This window comes from Notamacropus eugenii, chromosome 1 (genome assembly GCF_028372415.1).
Source record: "Notamacropus eugenii isolate mMacEug1 chromosome 1, mMacEug1.pri_v2, whole genome shotgun sequence".
NCBI lineage: Eukaryota > Metazoa > Chordata > Mammalia > Diprotodontia > Macropodidae > Notamacropus > Notamacropus eugenii.
Genome location: NC_092872.1, coordinates 606,551,458 through 606,572,794, shown reverse-complemented (window position 1 = coordinate 606,572,794; position 21,337 = coordinate 606,551,458). Strand labels below are relative to the sequence as shown.

Below are 21,337 nucleotides of genomic sequence, written 5' to 3'. Positions count from 1 at the left end.
CGCTCCAGCTGTCCCACGTGGGGCTGCTTTACTCCTTGATGCCCCCATTCCCTTCCCCCCTCCTCTTTCCCTCCCTCCCCCACCTGTCTTCTTCTCCCTTCCCCTTCTCGTCCCCCCTCCCCCTTCTCGCCCCTCCCCAGCCCAAAGATGAAGGGGGGGCAGGGCAAGGTGGAGGGCGGAGTTAGAAACTCGAGCGCCCATTGGCTGCTCAGACTGCTCCAGCCTCTCTTTCAGCCTCCTTCCTGCTGGGAGAGGCCTGTTGTGGGTGGGGAGGCTGGAGCCGGGCCAGGTGAGCCTGGGGGGTCGGGCCGGGGCCCCGGGCTTCCGTCGCGGTCCACACCCCATGCTAGGCCCTCCCTGCCCTCAGGGAGCTTCCAGTCCTCCGTTCCCTTAGCCGCGGGTGGATGGGCCGCGGTGAGTCAGTGGAGCCCCCAGCGCCCTGTGCTGTTCTGGGCCCTCTGGGGGAGGGGGAACCCGGGGCGGGGGAGGGGAAGACAGCCCTTCTCTGCCCTGACCGGGCTGATGGGGGAGGGGCACCTTGGGCCCTTGATCTGGAAGGAAAGGCCCCCCGCTTTGATTCTCGTCCTTGCTTTTTCTTGTTTGGCCTGGCGGTGCCCTCCCACCTAAGGAGGACCCCTGGATGTGAGGAGCCTGGTAGAGGTGAGGGGGAGCCCTTCCCACTCAAAGAGCCCCGGCCGGGCCGCCTCAGAAACTCTGGGACGGCTCCAGTTGTCGGAGCGGTTCGAGGCCTGGGCACAAAGCCCTTTGAGGTGTACGGGACAGATGGGCCCCAATTTAGAGATGAGAAAACAAACTCAGAGAACTCAGGTAGCACGAGTATTCCCAGTTCTGTACGGGGAGAAAGGTGGATGGCGCACGTGCTCCCCATTTTATAGACGAGGCAGACCCAGAGCGACTAAACGATCTAACCTCTCCAAGGCCACAACACCTAGTGAGCCTCAGGGCCAGGGTTCTAACACAGATTTCCTGGCTCTAGTGCTTTGATGCTTTCCTCTCCACTATGGCAGTCAGCCTCATTGCTCCAATTGACTTAGAGAGGGATGCAGACATGATTAAAAAAACTTTTTTCTGGACCTTAGGGGAGTGTGATGATGTTTGAAGTAGTAATACTAGAAATAGCTGCCTTTTTAGAATAATGATTTAAGCTTTACTTAGTGCCTTGCAGACATTAATTCATTTGAGGCTCCTGAAAGCCCTGGGAGGAAGGTACTACTAGTGTTATTCCCTTTTGCAGGTGAGGAAACTGAAACTCAGGGAAATTAAGGGATTTGTTGATGGTAACAGCCATTTGTGGATAGTCCCAAGTTGTTTTCAGGATTGTTTGTACCTTCAGTTTTATATCCTGTTGTTTTGGTAATTATCAGACGCCAAGTATTAACAGGTGCCAAAGACTGTTATAGATAGGGAAATAGTCTACTGGGCCCCACAAATAGCAGCTCTACTTGTGCTGTTGATCTGCTTTGTGGTAGAAGGCGCTTCCTGGTGCAGAACCCAAGACCTCTATTAGAATCTTGACTCTCTGAGACTCATTAATAAGTGATCAAATCATGTGAGGAGACTGATGCTTAGGGAAATTAAATGACTTGTTGATGGTGGAGTATGAACCCAGGCCTTCTTGATTGCAAATCTAGCATTTGAACAGATCTTCCATCCTGAGGCAATAATACTAGAACTGCTTGTGAATATTTGGGTCCCCCTCCTCCTGCTTACCTTACCAATGCTTTCCCAAGCAGAGTTAGAGTTAAATGGGATGCAAGTTTGACAGTCTTAAGCATCTTTTCTAACGTGACCTTGCATCCATTAAGTTAAAGGCCATAAAATCTAGAGCTTGAAGATACCATCCTTTGGTCCAACTCTGTCTTTTTACATATGAGGAAAATGGTCCAAAGAGGGGAATGATTTACCCAATGGCATACAGGTATAAAGTAGCAGAACTGGAATCTAAATCTGCATACCTGTCTCCAATTCCTATGTTTTTTCCCCTTGGCTGTCCTTGAGGACCTAGAGGGCCACATGTGGCCTTGAGGCTGCAGGTTCCCCATTGCTGCTCTATTCTATAGTGCTCTTCTTCTGGTGGAGATTTTGTCCCTATGTAGGTGAGGGGAGTTGGAAGAATCTGAGTAACCCTGGAGCCACAAATGGAATAGAGGCCAAAAAAGGAAAGAGGGTCTCCCATGCCATCAACTGTGGGATACAGAGCCAATAGATATTAGTATAAGGACAAACTCATGGAGATTGGTCTAAGGTTCCAGGTCAAGGGCTATTCTTCTTGCTTTGGGGGAAGGCAATGTTTCTTGACACAAATATCTTTTCATTTAATAAATTAGAGGTGGAGAACAGCAATGCTTTCATTATGAAGATGATATTCAGGACCTGAAATTAGTAAGATGTCTTGTTACTCAAAATGTGTCTAATGGGACATTGGGGGATTGGTTTCCATTGAGTAGCAGCATCCCAGTGTTATAAGCTATGGGGGTGGGGTGGTGGCATCGTGGGGTGAGTGGAAGGGAAGGGAAGGGTCTGTTACCAAGGAAGAAAATGTTTTTCTTATTGAGAGAACGCTAACTTATCCATGGATTCAACTCACAGCCACAGCCATGACCGTCTTCTGCTATAACCAGATTCCTGTAATTCAATACGGAAATTTTTCTGTAGTGCTCCCTAGCCTTCACACTGCTGACAGACTGATCTTCCTTTTACAAAACACTCCTCAAAAATCTTCATTGGGTCTTCATTGCTTGCTGAGTAAAGTTCAAATTCTTTTGCCTGGCATTCAAGACTTTCCCAAATCTAGCACCTGATTACTTCTCCAACCTTATTTCGCATCTCCACACATTCTACGCTCCATTCAGACACTGTCTCCTGAACCAGCCCTGCTTCTTTGCCTCCATTCTCTCTGTTCTCCATTCTCTCTGTTCTCCATTCCTCCCTGCTCCCTCCTTTGCCTGTTGACTTCCTATTCCATCTCTAAAGTCACCTCCTCTGGGAACCCCCTCCCTGATCTCTTGGGAGGTAACATTTCCCCCTTGGAGTTCACATAGGACTTTGTTCTATACCTCAGTGGTGCAGTTATTATGTATTATCTGTCTTTATGTCTTATTCCCTGCTGCTTGAAATTTTGCTTACATGAACTTTCTATCTACCACTGTTCTTAGCACAGTGCTTTGTATGTACCAGGCACCTAATCGGTGTTTGAGTGCCATTTACAAAGTGGGGAATGCATTAGGTGCAGTTTATCCGAAGCCTGTGTGTTTCAGGCAGTGTGACAACACTCTTCCCCCTCCTCAGAGCCACATACTTTTTTTCTTTATACAGCATTGCCCAGGTTCTTCATAAGATAGAGGGATTCAGACTAAGGAAGAAGCAGGAAGGAAGTGACTGATTAGATTAGCCATATAAGGATTATGGTTTTAGCAAGTAAATATTTAATTCAATTCAGTTCATCAAACATTGAACCAGGGAAAGTAGAGGGAATGAAGATGAGAGAGGGATTTACTGAGGTTGAAATGTATAAGTGATTTTGTAAATAAAAATTTTGGGAGATATTTTGAGGGATAGGCAGTTAAAAACCAAATACCATTTATTGAGTACCTGCTATGGGCAAGGTACCACACACTGTTGTACTGTGGGGAGTGCAGGCACCATAGAGAGATATCTAATAATATAAGGCAGTGTATAATAAATGATAGAGGCTTGTAAGTGGGACTGGGAGATGAAAGAAAAGGATTTAAGGAAGACCTCACAGGACTTTCCACGTCTGTGAGGTAGGATTTGGATAGAGGACAAATGGAAAGAGAGCATCTCAGGCTGGGGAATATTGCATACGAAACCACTGGGGGAAGGAGTAGATGAGTGGGACATGTTGGGGAGCTTTGGTTAAATCAGACTAGTTCATAAAAGGAAACAGAGGGAGAAAAAATTAGAGAGATATATTAGGGACCAGGTTGTAGAGGTCCTTAAATGCCAGACCGAAGAATCTGGACTTTATCTTCTAAACAGCCAGGTGGTACAATGGGTAGGGTACTGAACTTGGAGTCAGGAAGACCTGAGTTTAAATCCTGCATCAGACACTTATTTAGCAGGGTGGCCCTCCAGGGGTGGGGAATCTGTGGCCTTCAGCCCACATGTGGTCCTCTAGAGTCTTAAGCGGGGCCACACTTGAGGACCTAGAGGATTTAGTCAAAGGGCTACACTTGAGGACCTAGAGAGCTACACATGGCCTCGAGGCTACTGGTTCCCCACCATAGCATCTGGGCCAATAACTTAACCTTTCTTAGCTTCAGTTTCATCATCTGTAAAATGGGCATGATAATAGCACCTCCTTTAGGGCTTTTGTGAGGATCAGATGATTTATGTAAAGCACTTTGCAAACCTTAACACTTGTATAAGTGCAAGCTGCTATTACTATTAATGATAATAATAAAGAATAGGAGGACATTGCAGAAAAACCTGTTTCAGCCTTCAGTATTCCAGCTCTGCCATTTTATGTCATAGTTTGAATTGGAGAAGTCAGATAGAGCTCATGCATAAACACCTGGGTTAGCTTAGTGGAAGGAGATTTGAGATAAAGGAGAAAATTGGAGTTTGAGGAGAATGGAAAAGACTTTCTTGTCTCTCCAGTGAGAATACTTGTGCTTTGAGGGTGGTTCTTTATATTAAGAAATGTAAGGAGCTTAGTATAATAGTGGGCAGAGGACCACAGAATGTTAGAGCTAGAAGGGACCTTAAAGATCATCTATACCTCCCATTTCACAGAGAGGGAAACTGAGACTCAGGTCTCAACTCACCCAAAGTCAGGTCTAGTTATTACTATAACTGCAGGGGGTGTTAGAATATCCTTGCTCACACTGCTGTTGCCACACTCTTCCCTCTGCTCCTGTCACTCAGCAAGTCTCTCTTCCTTTGAAGTTCACTCTAGACAAATTTGTTATCTAGTCTAGATCCTGGGAGCACTTACCTACCAGCTCCCAGGTCATTCTCTCCCCTTTCTTAACAGGTTCAGAACCTGATTTATAGCCTTCCTCTCCAATCCTGCTCCTACCCTCTAACTAGGGGACATCAGTATGCATGTTGATGTTCCCTCAAACACTGTAACCTCTCCGTTCCTTTCCCCTTACTCAGTAAACTCCAGTGGCTCTCTTTCCACCAAGATCAGATATAAAGTCCTCTATTTGGCATTTAAAGCTTTACCTCCATCTTCAGCCCTATGACACATTTCTGGCCCAGCCAATCTTCTTGCTGTTTCTCACCCATGAGGTTCACTCTTTGCACTGGCTGTACCCCATGCTTGACCTGCACGCTATCTTGACTCCCAACTGTTGGCATCCCTGGTTCCCTCTATGACTCAGCTGGAATCTTACCTGCATGAGGGCAGTCCATGGCCCCCAGACACCTCCCATGCCCACCCCACCCCCAGAGGTTACCCTGTATCAGTTTTTCATGTATATTTGCCTGTTTTCTGCGCTGTTAATATATAAGTTCCTTGAGGGCAAGGAATGTTTTGCTTTTGCCAGTACCCAGTGCATAGTTGGTGCTTAATAAATGTTTGTTGATTAATTTTCTAACTAGTGTTCTCTCCACTGGGGTACTGCTACCTGCCTTAGAAATGTTAAGAAAATGTGTAATAATTGAAAGAATAAATGAATGATTTGCTCACTCTGGGGCCAAGATAAAAGGAAGGTGGGAACAGGATCTAAATGATTCTTCTGAGAGAAGTAATTCTAACGTTTTTTCTCTGTCACTCATTTGTCCAGTTTGTCTCAACCAGTTTCCCTATACTATTCCCTCTTTCCATCCCCTCATTCTTTATTATCTCCCAGACTCCCAGTATGTGGATGCTATGAGTGTTTGAGTCCTTGGGTCACTTCTGTCAACTAGGCCTTGTGTATCTCACTGTGGGCTGGACCAGGAAAAAGTGTGGGCGGGAGAAACCAATTTTCCTACTTCTGTGAAACTGCTGAAAGTGTAGGTGTTAACTCCTGAGGGCTGGATTGGTGTTGGTTTGTACTGTGTATTTTGGAGTTTTCTCTTCATTGGACACATTGAGTACTTAGCCTGTTCCCCTGAGGGTCATTTACTACCCTGATTAGAGTTTGGCCCCTTTCCTCAGCTGATACATCTTCATCTCTGGATCCTGCTTCTAGAATCTCCAGGAGCAAGGAGGGTGCTGTTGTATTCTGTTCCTAAGTCCCATTTCCTTCTGGGAAAGGAGGTTTGACAGCACAGAGGATGCACAGGGGAGGTAGTCACTCTGGAAAGCATTTGGTTTTTCATTTCCTGTCCTCCTGACATGCCATAAAGGTTGTGACTTTCTCTCTCTCCCTTTCCCCCTCCCCCTCTCCCTCTCCCTCCCTCTCTTCCTCTCTCTCCTCTCTCTCTCTCCCTCTCTCCCTCTTCCTCTCTCTCCCCCCTTCCCCCCCTCTTTCTTCCCTCCCTCTCTCTCCCTCCTTCCTTCCCTCCCTCTCCTTCTCCCTCCCTTTCTCCCTCTCTCTGTCCCACCCAACCCAGGAGAGACCTCTTAAGATTCAAATTCAAACTGTACTCCTGGGACTTTATCACGGAGCTCTGAATCAGTGCCACATGGGGAGCAAACCTCAGAGTAATAAGGAGGTATGTAGTAAGGGAAGCTGAGTCTGGGCATGACGAGTCCTCTGCTGTGTCCTTCACTGTCCTCTCCTATTCAGAGCCCCGTGGCTCTTTCTGTTGGAGAGCTCTGCTCCAATTAAGGGTCACACGACAAGCCCAGAGATTCCTCAGAAATCCTGGCTTGCTTTTCTCCCAAAGCTTTGAGCTATACCTTTACCAGTGGGTCTCCTTGCCCATAACTGTATTCATTTCCCTTTGTTAGGCCAGCATGTGGCCCAAAGGCTTTGGGGTGAAGCTGGAAACCATCACCCCATTTCTGGGGAAGTATCGTCCTTTCGTGGGACGCTGCTGTCAGACCTGTACTCCTAAAAGCTGGGTAAGAGTTTATCAGGGCCACAGCAGTGGGATCCTTTGGAAAAGGACCGAGACAGGAACTGGAGACATAACAAGGATCAGTTGTTTCTAGGAAATGGAGGCCCTAAGATATTCTTTTCATATTGATGTTCCTCCTTCTAACTCTTCATGATGTTACAATGAATCTGACCACATGTAAATTTTCTGTGACCAAGGGGATTGTGGTTGGGAGCTGGGGAGCAAAGGGGAGCAGAGTGGAATTTATAGAATCAGGACTCAACGTTGACAGCCAACACCAAGAAGGAAGGACAGAAACAAGCATTTATTAGAGGCCTACTAAAATATTATCTCATTTGATCATTACAACAACTCTGGGAGGTAGGTGAGATTCTTTTCAATATTTTACAGTTGAGGAAACTGAGGTGGGCAGAGGTTAAGTGACTTGCCCAGAGTCACACAGCTAGTAAATGTCTGAGGCTGGATTCAAATTCAAGTGTTCCTGACTCCAGATCCAGCACTCCACTCACTGTGCCACCCAGCTGACTAAAGCAAGAAAAAAGTGGAGTATTGAATATTTCTCAATGACGTGAGCTAGCTGTCTTTGGTGATCTGTCTATGACAGACGTAACATATAGCACATGCGCACACATAGAGACACCGCCACCTGTTTCTAAACATGGGCCGTTCCCAGACAGACCTCTCTGGGGCAGTGAGACAAGGTGCTGAAATGTGGCTGACTTGTAACCCAGCTTTGGGGATAGGGTAGAAGGCACCCCTTGCCTCTCTCACACTCTACCCCATCTTGGTGCCCCTAGGAGGCTCTTTTCCACAAGAACATTGCTGCCTTGGGCTTTCACAATGTGATCCTGGTGACAGAAGAGAGTACCAGGTAATGTGGCAAGGGCCAAAGATGACTCACAGTGGTTCAGAGCCCAAACAAATAATGCCAGGGATTGAGAAGGTTAGGTTGTCTCCCTGCTGGAGCTTCTCATTCAGTCAGTCACCAAGCATTTACTAGTTTTCTACTGTGTGCCAAGTGTTGTAGTAAGCTCTGGAAATACAGATATAAAAGGCTGCTTCCGTTCTGCTGATGGAGGGATGGGCCGTTGTTTAAAGTGTATGTGGATGTATACAAAATAAATAGGCTATGACTTTAGATGGGGAAGGGGAGGTACCAACAACTGGGGACCTCAAGAGATGGCACCTGAGTGGAATTAGGGGTTCTAAAAGGGGGAAGTGAGGAGGGAGAGCAGTACAGGCATGGGGGGCAGAAAGCTTATGCATAGGCTTGGAGATGGGACAGGAAATGAACATAAAGTACATCAGAGCAACAATAACGTATCAGCATGGGAAAATAGGTTTGAGCCAGACGGTGAAGGTTATTGAATGACAAACAAAGGGGTTTATATTTTTATCCTAGAAGCAATAGGGAGGCACTGAAACTTCTAGAGCCCTTGAGGGGTATAGTCAGAGCTGAGTTTTAGGAATAACAATGCTGTGACTTCCCATGTATGATCAACATATTACTTTCTCTACAGTTGGAGAAGAGAGGGAGAGAATTTGAAACTCAAAATTTTTAAAAGCAAATGTTAAAATTTTTTTACACATAATTGGGAAATATTTAATGAAATAAATAATAAATTTAATTTTTTTTTTAGAAAAAAAGGAACAATGCCATATAAAAGATAGACTGGAGAGAGGAGAGACAAGATGCAGGGACACAAATTAGAAAGCTATTGCAGTAGTCCAGAAAAGAAGTAATGAAAACCTGGAGAGAAGAGAAAGAGATAGAAAACCTAGTATTCAGCAAGTCAAGGGAGAACAGAGTTGAGGCTGACAATCTTAGAGACCACAACACAGAAATGGGGATTTCAGAGGAAAAGATATTAAGTTTGACCTGAATGCCTCTGGGACATCCCATGGAGATGTTCAGGAAGCAATTAGAAATGCATGTCTGTAGCTCAGGAGAAAGGCGAGCTGGAGGTCAGTTTGGGAGTGATCTACATAGAGAAGATAGTCACATCCTTGGAGGCTGATGAGAGTCTCAGCTGAGAGAAGAGGGCCTAGGACAGATCACTGGACAGGTGGCAGGACGTGGGGTGATGCCAAGAAGGATCAGGTCAGATGCAGCCATGACAGTACAGTGCCAGAAAGGCCAGGCCACACCATCAGAAGCTGCAGAGAAGTCTAGAAACATGAGGACTGAGAAAAGGCTGTCAGATGTAGCTGATGGCCTTCTGGAGAACAGATTCACTTTGAATGTGGTGATCAAAGCCAGATTATAGGGGGTTTAGAAGTAAGATGAGAGGAAGTGGAAGCAATGAATATAGACGTGGGGAGGGCACAGAGAATGGTTAACTTAAGAGTCAGATGAAGGTATTTTCAAGGATATGGATAGATTAAAAATTAGACCTCTTCTCCCCTCAGAGATGGGGGAGCTCTGTGTGTCACCTGCCCTACTGTAGACCCAGTGGGTAGCAATACAAAGACCTTGTCATTGATAAAGTGATGATTTGTCCCCACTCAGGGAAGGGAACCTGATCTGAGTCTTCTGAGGGTGGGAGTGGGAGGTGTGTGCAGTCTTATGTAATCTCCTCTAGTGTTTCCTTCCACCCTAATGCAGAGCTTGTGTGGTGCCTCCCTCCAGGTACCGGGGGTGGTTAGTGCGAAGGCTGTGCTACTTCCTGTGTGCAATGGACTGGAAGATCACTCTCAGCCCGGATTCTTGCGAGAAGGTTTTGGGCAGCAAGTGGTGAGGACGGTTCTTGGCCCTGCCCTGGGGTGGGCCTGGCATGGAGCATCTTTTTGAACAAGTTATTGTTCACTTAGTTCTCTTTCCCTTCTGACCTAGCACCATGGTCATCCCCACATCTTAAAAAATGGGAGACCCCAATTGATAAATGCTCAAAGGATATGAATGGGCAATTTTCAGAGGAAGAAATTAAAGATATCTATAATCATATGAAAAAATGCTCTTAATCAATTGATTAGAGAGATGCAAATCAAAACAACTCTGAGGTACCACATCACACCTATAAGATTGGCTAACATGACAGAACAGGAAAATGATAAATGTTGGAGAGGATGTGGGAGAGTTGGAACACTAATTCATTGTTGGTGGAGCTGTGAGCTCATCCAACCATTCTGGAGAGCAATTTGGAACTACGCCCAAGGGCTACAAAAATGTGCATACCCTTTGACCCAGCAATAGCGCTACTAGGACTGTATCCCTAAGAGATCATAAAAATGGCAAAGGGTCCCACATGTACAAAAATATTTATAGCAGCCCTCTTTGTGGTGGCCAAAAACTGGAAATCAAGGGGATGCCCAACAATTGGGGAATGGCTGAATAAATTATGGTATATGAATGTAATGGAGTACTATTGCGCCATGAGAAATGATAATCAAGAAGACTTCAGGGAGGCCTGGAAGGACTTACATGATCTGATGCTGAGTGAAAGGAGCAGAACCAGGAGAACTTTGTGCACAGCAACAACCACAGTGTGCGAGAGTTTCTTCTGGTAGACTTGGAATTTTGTAATAATGAAACTTAAAAAAAAAAATTCCCAATGGTTTTCTAAGGCAAAATGCCTTCCACACTCAGAGAAAGACGTATGGAATACATGCACAGAATGTAATAGATCATGTTTGTGTGTGTGTGTGTGTGTGTGTGTATTATGTTTTGATTTGTTATATAATTTCTTCCATTTATTTTAGTTCGTCTACATAGCATGACTATAGTGAAAACGTATTCAATAGGAAAGTAAATGTAGATCCTATATAGAATTGTATGCAGTCTTGGGGAGGGAGGGGGGTAGTGGGGAGTATGTGTGGGGGGTTAAAAATCTAAGTTTTATGGTAGTGATTGTAGAACATTAAAAAAAAATTAAAAATTAAAAAAGTAAAACATTAAAAAATAAATAAAAATTTAAAAAAAAGAACTATAAAAAAAAATGGGAGAAACTGAGGTATTAAGTAGAGAGGCCTCTTACCCTCTGTGGGTCACAGATTCTAGAAGAGGGGGAGAGGCAGGTGTGCAATTTATTTTTGAGCAATAATTCCAAATAATAATTTGGGCAAATCTTTCAGTGATACTCAGAGGTAGTTAAGAGGGAGGACCCTAAGCCAGGAACCAGGAATCTAGTCTTCTGCCTTTCAGTCCTCCCCTCCCCCAATCTCTCTTGGTTGCCTTAGGTTCTGATATGGACCCTTTCCTTCTGTCCTAAAAAGATTGTGGAACTAAGTGTTATAAAATGTTTTGAGATACTCTTCCTCTATCCATATGTGCTCACCCAAAGGATGAGGGTTTCTGTTGCCTTTTTCCCCCCCAAATACTGACCTCCAGCTCTTTTCTTAGGATACAGGAAATCTTCTCTGGGAGGGCCCCTGGGGGAGCAGGTGAAGGCCCCAAGCCCAGCTCTTTGAGGAGAGACATGCAGCACATGTTGGGCCAGATTCAGGCTTCAGTCTACCCTTTTTTACTCAGGTAAAGCTCCAAGCCAAACCAAACTTCCCTCTCTGGTGAGGAAAAATAATGAGAGTAGAAGGGGTTTAACTCAAGAGTACGTGGGCCCTGAGTAATGAGGAATATGGCTTCCTGGGTTCTCCTCACTATTTGGCTGGGGCCTTGGCGGGGGTGGGGGGGGCTTCAGAGAGAGCACTGAACTTCAGTCCATGTTCTGCTGTGGGAAAGTCCCTTTGCCTCTCAGAGCCTCAGTTTCCTCATTTGTCAAATGCAGATAAAAAAACTTGGATTTCCTTTATCACGGTGGTGGTGAGAACAATCTCTTGTAAACTGTAAAAAGTCTTATGTAAGTGTGAGCTGGGATTATTCTGCTAGAACAGGAGTTGGCACCCTATGGCAGTTCTGTTGCCAGTCTCATTCCCTCCCACCACTGCTTGGCTAAGAAAGGGTTTGAGACGCAGAAGCTCTAAACCTGTGGATGTTGTGCCTCTGTCATCCCAGCTGCATGAATTTGTAGGCAGCAGCAAATTGGGGAGCAGAGTGGCTAAAAACTGGAGCTCTCCCCTTCCTGCTACAGATCAGAAGAAAAAGCTTCTTGATGTGTTTGAGAGAGCTTTGGGGCTCCTGTGGTAGAATTCTTAATGTTTTGGTACTGTACCCTCCCAGGTAAGTGGAAGAGAGGGGCAGGGTGAGACAAGAGCATCCTGGTCTTCCATTGGGAGGTCTTTTGTTCCTCCATCACCATCTGACCTTTCCTGCTTGTCCTACCATGACTCTGCTCCTGATCCCCTTATGTCTTCTCACTCCCCCCAGGATATTCAACTGGGCCTTACTCAAGTTCTTAAACTGCATCTTCCTGAACGTGCAGCTTCACCAGGGTCAGCTGGCTATGGTCCGTCAGGCTGCACAAGCAGTGAGTTTTCTTGTTGAAGCCCCATCCCCCATCCCCAAGCTTTCTCTGTGTGCAGCTCACATTTCCTTCTCCTTTCCATCAACCCTTGTGGGCCCTTATTTTTCCCTACATTTTTGGGGGGATGGTAGGAGAAGTTCTTTCTCTTCTAATAAAGGCCCGTTTGCATAGAAATTGGGGAGGCTGAGCTCTTTGGCCTAGGGAGGCCTAGCCTACCACTTGCTTCTGCTCAGAGGTTACTACGTTCCTCCTTGGGGTCACTGTGGCGGGTGAAGGAAGGCAGATTGGCCAACCCCATCCTGCTGCATCCTCCTTACTCCTGTAAATAACCCTTTTGTCTCTGTTACAGAAAGATACACCGCTCATCTTCCTCTCTGCCCACAAGTCGTGTTTGGATGGGCTCCTACTGCCCTTCTTGCTGCTCTCTCAAGGGCTGGGGGTCCTGAGAGTGGCCTGGGAACCCCAATCATACTCTCCAGCTCTCAGGTGAATGCCCTGCTCTCCCTCTCCCCTCCCCCTGATGGATGAGAGAACACTCAGAGGAAGTCTGTGGTCCCACACCACTGGGATAAGCTAGGGAAAGGGGTGTGAGTACTTTTGGGGATGGAGAGGGCAGCTGGAAGTCAAAGATTTCTTAGAAATTTCCCCGTAGGCATTTTAAGGTCTGAATATTTTTCAAATATTTTAGTAAATCAGCTAGTACCATAACACAGGAAGTGAGCCTGTTTGACTGGGGCCAGACCTCATAAAGAAGAGCTAAATGCTTCTTTTTTACATGTGGATTGGTGCCTTATTGCTTGTGAGAAGTTCTGAGCTGATATAAGGAAGGAAGGAGGGAAGAGAAAGAAAGAAAGGTGGAAAGAGAAAGAGAAAAAGAGGAAGGAAGAAAGGAAAAAGGAAAGAAAGGAAAAGGAAGGAAGAGAGAAAGAAAGGAAGAAAGTTCTACCTCTGTCTGTTGTTCTTTCTGACCCCTACCACTCATTTTCTTCAAGATCTTTCTGTCTTATTACCCTGCAAAAGCTAGACATAAAATGTTTCATCTCCTTCTTGCACAGAAGCTGGTCCACTTTGGTGCTTAGCTGGATTTTGGGTCCAGATCAGGACCTAGAGTGTTTACTACAGCCTCAAGGCCACATGTTCACGTTCACATGTTCAGTGAAGTTTGGATCTAGTTAAAGAGCTGCCCTTGAGGACCTAGGCCACATGTGGCCTCGAGGCTGCAGGTTTCTGGCCCTGAGGACTTTGAGAAGAGGAGACCCGGGAAGGTTGGGTTTGTTCTGAGGGAGACCTAGAGAGCTATTAAGTCACATGGCCCTCAGCAGTGGATATAAGCTGCCCTGCCTCCTGACCAGACACTTTTGCCTCCTTCCTTTGGAAATTAGGCATATTTCCCTGCATAGCTTCTCTCCCATGTCCCTAGGGCTTTGCTGAGACATCTTGGTGGCCTTTTCATGCCCCCAGAGGCTAACCTCTTCCTGGACAACCCCAAAGGGATACTCTCCAGGGCTGTTCTCAGTGCAGTAAGTACCCAATCAGTGGCTAATCTGGAGGTGGGGGTGTCCAAGCTCAGAGAGCTGAGTGCTCATTAAGCTGCTTTCTCCCACCCCCAAATTCTGCAGGCTGTAGAGCAGCTTCTAGCCAACAAACAACCCCTGCTTATTTTCTTGGAAGATCGTCCTGGGGCCATGGGACCCCGCCTGTCTTCCCATGGACAGGCCTGGCTGGGGCTGGTGCTGCAGGCCTTCCGAGAAGGCGCCATCCCTGATGCAGCACTAGTGCCTGTGGGCATTGGCTATGATCTGGCCCCTGATGTGCAGCATACTGGACCTTGGGTGAGAACTTCCCCTGTCAGGACCTCTGGCTCTTTCTCTCATTCCCTTAGGAGTAAAGGGGGGACAGCTACAAGTCCAGGGCAAATTCCTACCCTTTGTCTGGGAAGGACAGAGATGAATAGATGAGTCCTGCTATCAAATCCATGGGCAGGTCATACCTATGTTGGAGGTGATGGGGTGATGGTGACAGGGGTTTGCCTTGAATCTCAAAGAAGCTAGGGAAGTTCAAGGCCCCCCTGTTTTCTGTTGTAGCAATACCAGACTTCCTTCCACAGTTATACCTAGATGGGTAATTTATACTCGGCCCACTTTTGCCTCCCTATGTAGGCCTCTTCTTCTCCCCTGGGACTGTGGTGGGGGGCTCTGGCCATGTTTCGAGGCTTGAGAGGTCATCGGGGCTGTGCCCGAATAGACTTTGCCCAGCCCTTCTCCCTGCAGGTATGGAGCCTAGGGGAAGCTGAGAGACCTAGAGATTCAAAACAGAATCTCAGACCTGAGATGGGGCAGCTTTGGGGATTGAGGGGGCCTTTGTCCAATCCTGAGACCTCTAGGTGTCTATTACAATGCACCGATCATAGAACCCTGCAGCTCCTCTCAGGAGTATGTGAGTTTTGAAGTTTTCTGGAGGTTCTGTGGCTCACACTTCACCTACTGATGAGGTTCTAGATCAGTGGGTGGGAGATAGAACAGGGATCATCTGACCTTCTGTCCTGGGCAGGAATACTCGATCAACACTTGGAATCGTGGGAGGAACAGAGGACAGTCTCTAGAGCAGCTGCTGTTGCAGACTGTGCTTGGACACTGGTAAGCAAAGTGTACTGGTTTGGTCTTGGGGAAGCCTGGGATAGACATCCTCCCCAGTTCCTTGTTACTTTATAGTTGCTCCTTAGCTTTTCTTTGAAGGTGTTTTTGGGGGGAGTGAAGGTAGCAAAGGGAACCCTAGAAGACCTAATTTCCCTTGAACCACCTTCAGTCTCCATCCTTGACCATGGTTAATAATTTTTCAGTCTTAAATTTGGATTTAGATTTCTAGGGCTGGAAAGGGCCCAAAAAGTATTCCTCCAGAGTTCATCCCTCTGTCTTTGGGCAGAATGATCTTCCACTGTCGCAGAGAGATAGTAGAGGTGTAGCCAGTGATTAAATTCCCTAACCTCCACTTGTAATGTATTTCTGTGCCTTTGGTTCGGCCTGTCTTATCCTAGTGTGCTCCCTACCTGCACAGCCCCACTTTGCCTCTACTGCAGGTCTGTTCTTCCTGATTGTGAGAAGCAACAGGAGTGGACTCCAATATCTGGACCCCTTATGGCCTTGGACGAAGAGGACCAGTTTCTTGTGAGCAGGCTGAGCCGCCATGTCTTGAGTGGTAAGGGAAGTCAGGGGGGTCAGGAGCAAGGAAGAAACATGTCTGTTCTGTCTTGAGTATGTTCATAGGGTAGTGCCGTGCTTTTCTACTTAGGGAATAGTGCCAGGGCCATTCTGGGGTGACATAGATGTTCTAAATATTGGCTCTCTTCTTCTCTCACTTATCCCTAGGCCTGCAGAGTAGTAAATCAGTCTCAGTCAATAAATATACTATTGGTAGTTCACAGTCTACTGGGGGAGACAACATGCAAACAATTATGTACAAGTGTGTATACACACGCCTATGTGCCCAGCACTGTTCTGGGTGCTATACAGGGATACCAGAGGGGTCTAAGACGTCAGTTCTTATCTAGCTGGGGGAGGGGTGTGTCAAGATGTGTACACACGAAACAAGAAACCATACATTACTGGGATTAGCCACGTTTGAACATATATATTGTCTGGATTGAGGAAAAGGCGAGCTCACTTGGGACTGGAGCTATTGGACCTGGATAGAGTTGAGCCTTACACATGTAAGACCTCAGTGAACCTTTGCTTACTAAGTGTTAATTGAGTTGAGAGATGAGTTGTCTCAGATAGAAAAAAGACAATTCAAGTATTCCTGATTTCAGTCCCAGCCTTTGGTTACTGTGGGTTGGGAACACAGAGAGTTCTTCTACTCAGACATCTTTCGCAGTACTGAGGGTCCCTGTGAGGGTAGGGTAGCAGCGTTTGTTGTCAAAGACTGGAGAGTGGGAATGGGGCTGGTCCCTTTCACAAAGTTTTGTTTAAGGTTCTCCAATTTAAATTTGAACTATGGTTGGGAGCACCACCTGCCAAGCTAGGCTGTCACATGGGAATTACACGGAGGGGTGATAAAGGGGGAGGGGCTCCTACTCCACTGTCCCTCTTAGTCTCTTCTCTGCCTGTAGCCAGCATCGCCTGCTCAGCCGTGATGACCACAGCGATCATGGCCGCTCTGCTGTTGCATCGACATCGAGAGGTAGAGGTCATAGCAGGGAAGGGGGTAGTCTGATCCCTTGGGATGTTTGCCTCTTGCTCAGGCATCTGGAGTGGTGGTGCCCCTGTCAAGGGTTTGGGGTGACATAGGGAGGGGGCGTTCACCTCTTCAAGCTGCAATCCTTCTTCCCCATGGGTAGTCTCAGCCTGTTTCTGACCTCCCCACCCACCCATCACCAATTCCTTACTCCTACAAGTGAGTTCTTTCCCCCAGGGAGTATTCCTCTCCAGGCTCCTGGAAAACTTCTCCTGGCTAACGGAGGAGACCTTGCTTCGGGGCTTTGATGTGGGTTTCTCAGGGCAGCTTCAGGACCTGGTGATGCATGGACTATGCTTGCTGCATGGCAGCCTCTCCTTGTGGCTCCTGCCCCAGGGTGATGTCCTGGTGCTGCCCAGGGCCGGCCCTACACTCGCTCAGCTGGCCTATCATGGTGCTGCCCTGCTGCCCGTCTTCCTTTGTGAGGCTGTGGGTGGTAAGTCTCATAGCTTGGGGTTGGGAAAGGAGAGAGGTAAAATTCAAGGTGACTTTCCAGTGAATACTCTCAGGGCTCCCTCTCCACTGCCTTTTCTTTGTGGGTGCCATTCTCTAGAATGCATTCTTTTCTCCCTCTCTCTCCTTTTCTCTCCTTCCTCCTCTGTCTAGCCTGTGCAGTGCGAGCCCTCCTGGCAGGCCGAGTGCCCCCAGAGGGACCCTGGGAGCTGCAGGGGGTGGAGCTGCTAAGCCAGCGGGAGCTTCATCGCCAGACTCTGCTGCTGCTGCACCTGCTGCCCCAAGACCTTCTACTGCTGCAGGTCAGGCAGGCGGTCTTTGCCCCAGGCCCTGGCCCAGAGCTACAGCTCTGGCCTGTCTGGTGGCAGCTCCTTTCTCTCTCTCTTTCTCCCCAGCCCTGCCAGTCATCCTACTTTTATTGCCAGGAAGTTCTAGATCGACTCATTCAGTGTGGACTCCTTATAGCTGAGGAGGTAAAGACTCACACTGATTGACTGAAGAAAGGAACTCTACCCTGAGGTCTAATGCACCCCCCTCCTTGCTTTGTCACTGATCTGACTTTTCCCTTTCATTTGCTGTATGACTTTAGAGTTAGCTTCCTCCCCTAGGCCTGGGGCCTGGGGAAAAGCCCCCAGTGTCTCTTCTCCTATTAGCAGACATGATCAGAGGAGGTGGCCTTTCCTGGGGGCTGCTGGACTGAGCAAACCCCCAGCATTCCTACAAAGGATCTTTCCCACAAGGTCACACTCTTTGCTGGATTTTCCGATTGTTTCATATGTGTGACTTGCCTCCCCAACTAAGCCATAAGCATATCAAGTGAATGAGTGAGCAGAGAATGGGGTCTGCACAGGTACCGCCTCAAGTTCCAAGTGTCTGCCAGGAGTCAGGGAGGGGACCCTCATCCTGCCATTAGGTGGGTCTTGGCAGGGGGAGGAGGAGTAAAGCACCAACTCCCACCCCCCAGGCTCCTGGCACTCGGCTGACCTGTGACACGGGGAGTTGGCGCTTCGGAGAGAAGATGCTTTGGCGATCCATGGAAGACTTCAGTGACAGTGACAGTGACTACGAGGACAGCACCGATAGTCGCTGCTTCAAGGTGTGATGAGGCCCCCAGCAGAGCAGCAGTGGTGGCACCTGCTCCGGTGTTCTGGAAGACTCATGCCTCTTCCCCTCTCTAGCTCAGCCAGCAGCTGCGCTGCCCCGACTTCTTCCTCTTCCTCTGCCGGCTGCTCAGCCCCCTGCTCACAGCCTTTGCCCGAGCTGCAGCCTTCCTCCACCAGGGAAAACTGCCAGATACAGGTCAAGCTCCACCTTCTCCCCACCCTCCTCCAGTCCCCTTCCCATGGCCTTCAGGCCCCTCAGAGCTCATAGCTTACATCCCTACATCTTCCCTCTCCCATGTTTCCCGTGTCCTCCATTTGTCATCCCATGACCAGAAGTCTGTTCTCACCGTTGGTAGTCCTACTGAAACCCTGAGAGGGGGAGACAGCAGGACAGAGGCTCAGGGGTATCTGGGAGGAGTTTGGAGGAGTGGCCTTAGGGTACAGCTCAGCTCTAGGATGAGACTATTGTGCCTCAGCTGCATGTAGGCTGGCCTCTTTCAGGTTGGTGTCAGAAGACTGGTTTCAAACTCTAGCTTCACCTCTTAATAACAATGGGAACTTGGACAAGTGACTTGACTTCTCAGGATATCAGTCAGTCAACAAGCATTTGCTAAGTGATGTGCCAGGCACTGTGTCAAATTCTGGGCACAGATTTGGGCAGAATATGATCCCTGCCCTCAAGGAGCTCACATTCCCATGGGGAAAACAGCATGCAAACAATTAGATATGTAGAGGATAGAACCAGGGTAAACCGGAAGTGATTACAGAGGGAGGCCCTGGGGGGCAAGGGGCAGGGGCCTGCAGGGGAGTGGGAAAGGCCTCTTGCACAAGGTAGGATTTAAGCTGAGTCTTGAAGTCAGTTTGACTCAGCTGAACTAAATCCATCTGGTTGATCTCAGAGGTTCCTTTCCTCTCTAAAACTCATAATCCTTGTGGGATGGGCTGCTCCTGCCATGGAGCTGGAAAGGGCACACTAATTTGGGGTTCTACCCTCTGTCAACAGAGGCAGGTTACACACAACAGCTGCATCAGTTCCTGCTGAAGAAGGCCCAAGAGGATGGTTCCTTTGGTGAGGCAGGAGCAGTCAATTGGATCTCGCACCCTCTTCTCCCCTTCCCAAAAGGCTCATCCTGCTTCCTTCATTGTTGGGATGTCAGGGCCGTTTCCTGGGTGACTACTGTCACCTCTTGGCCATTGGAAGCATAGCATGGAGACAGGCTTTGCCCCTCCCTTCTAAGCTTTCAGTCTTCCCAGAATCCCGAGTCTCATACCCTCCTCCCACAGTGCCCACCTTGAGCTCTATTGAGCAGCAGGCTAAGGGCCCAGAGAAGAAATTTCATGTTAGGGTTCAGAGGACTCTGTGTCCCTAGGTGGTTTTTCCTATGAACCAGTATTAGGGTCCAGGCAGCAGTATCTCCTGAGCTATCTCTTTCTTTCCTTCTAGAGAGTACTGACCTGAGCCAGGCTCATAGCGCTGTGATGACCTTCAAAGATTTAGGGGTGAGTAGAGATGGATCTCTCCCATATCTGTTGAACTTCTCTATTCCTTGCCACAGTAAACCCATTAGGTTTAACCTCTCAAGAAAGTCTAATGTAACTCAAACTCCTCAGTTTTTCATTATGGGTAGCTGACAAGGACTGGAGTTTACCCAAAGACAAAGCAGAATACAGTATAGGACTGATGTGTTCTGGGACCCCAGAGAGGATTGGAGGAGGGTTGGGGAAACTTCAGTGTGACTCCACTTGTCCACTTTGAACTACTGGTTATTATTTCCCTTAGAGATTTCACCGTAGGCTTCTTGGGTGTGTCCACAAGCCCCACTGGGCCTGACCCTCCTGTGTGTTTGAGCTGTTGACAGCTATCTTCTTGCTCCCAGGTGCTGAAGGAACAGCCTGGATCCACAGGCTCCACCCTCCATTTATCTCCAACCTTCGCTACCCAGGAAAACCAGGAAAAACTGGAGAATTTCATCCGTCAGTTCATTTGTGGCTAGAAGCCTCTGGTATGAAGAGGAAGTGGAACATCCTGTCCTGTCCCAGCAAGAAGCACTTTCCAGTCCCAGAGCCATGATTCTTAAGATGAGGAGCGTGACTAACAGCTGAGATTCTAAGCAGTTAGCACACATTTAATGGGTTCTAAAGAGCCCCTTAGGTTTGAATGTGAGATCCTGCTCTTGTATCTCTGTCTCCCCCTCCAGCTCCTCTCTGTTCAGACGGATGCCATGAGCAGTGTTTATATAAAGATGGGTATAAAGGTCACTCTCTCTCCTCAAGGCCAGCGTATTCTTTCCATAGTCTTTTCCCACTCCTCTTCTCTGCTGAAGCCAGTCCTAACCATTCAGAGCTCCTAGTCTAAACCATCCCAGGAAGGAAGGTAGCTCTAGCCTAGAATTGAATGAAGACAGTGGTAGAAGCCAAGGGTCACCCTGTCTGAGTCAGCAAAGTTATCAGTGAGGAAGGGTTGGTGCAGTAAGAAGGTTGGATTTCAAGTCAGGAGATCTGTGGGGAAAGAATCTTGTTGGGTCTCCAGTAGGCAAGTCACTTAACCTCTCAAAGGCTTTTATCCCTATAGATGGGAATAGTATTTTTTGCACTTATTTTTTGCATTTATCTACCCTGGACAGCTCTTATGAAGGAAATGTTGTGCAAACTTTTATGTGCTATGCTATAGGAATTATCCTCATTAAGAATGGGAGGGGGCCCAGTTCTATGAACCCTTTACCTTCTGTGCCAGCCTGGAGCCTCAGACCCATTGAAAGAGTGAGTACGGGGGCAGCCAGACCAGGTTCTGCCCATTTGATGGAGCACCTTCCTCTGGGCCTGATTCATAACAACTGAGTAGGAAGTAGGGTTCCTTGGTCACAGGGGCAATGCCTGCAGCACACCTCCTGGTCAGAAAGGACTCACAGCTGTTCAGGCTCATGCTGAGCTTGGTCCCTCTCTTATAACAAAGACATTGCTATATCCTTTACTGTCTTGCCTGCCCCTCCCCACTCCCCAAACCTTACTTCTCCGTCTTTCACACACAGACACACACACACACACAGACACAGACACACACACACACAGACACACACACACACAGACACACACACACACACACACAGACACACACACACACGGCTCACTGCCAGAGAACCTGACCCAGGCAGGGACCCATCCCTCAGGAATGCTGCTGCCTTCCACAAGTGGGACTGAGGTGACAAGACTCCTGTT

At 47.8% G+C, this 21,337-nt stretch overlaps 1 protein-coding gene across 9 annotated transcripts; it reads left to right on the top strand.

Moving 5' to 3' along the window:
• Positions 1-183: 183 nt before the first annotated feature.
• GPAT2 (glycerol-3-phosphate acyltransferase 2, mitochondrial) lies at positions 184-20,394 on the top strand. Of its 9 annotated transcripts, none has more exons than XM_072634763.1 (22): positions 184-289; positions 6,529-6,630; positions 6,869-6,982; positions 7,776-7,849; positions 9,608-9,712; positions 11,318-11,446; positions 12,239-12,338; positions 12,685-12,821; positions 13,756-13,855; positions 13,955-14,167; positions 14,495-14,605; positions 14,886-14,971; positions 15,412-15,530; positions 16,441-16,511; positions 16,743-17,001; positions 17,172-17,320; positions 17,414-17,491; positions 17,983-18,114; positions 18,197-18,317; positions 19,125-19,190; positions 19,566-19,621; positions 19,999-20,394. In XM_072634763.1, the coding sequence occupies exons 2-22, from the start codon at positions 6,601-6,603 to the stop codon at positions 20,113-20,115; spliced, it is 2,367 nt and encodes a 788-aa protein (XP_072490864.1). In that variant the 5' UTR covers positions 184-289; positions 6,529-6,600; the 3' UTR covers positions 20,116-20,394. The 9 variants fall into 9 exon arrangements, with proteins under 9 accessions (XP_072490864.1, XP_072490868.1, XP_072490869.1 ...); XM_072634761.1 differs by having other exon boundaries at positions 263-414; XM_072634764.1 differs by lacking the exon at positions 184-289 and adding an exon at positions 6,183-6,262.
• The last annotated feature ends 943 nt before the right edge of the window (positions 20,395-21,337 follow it).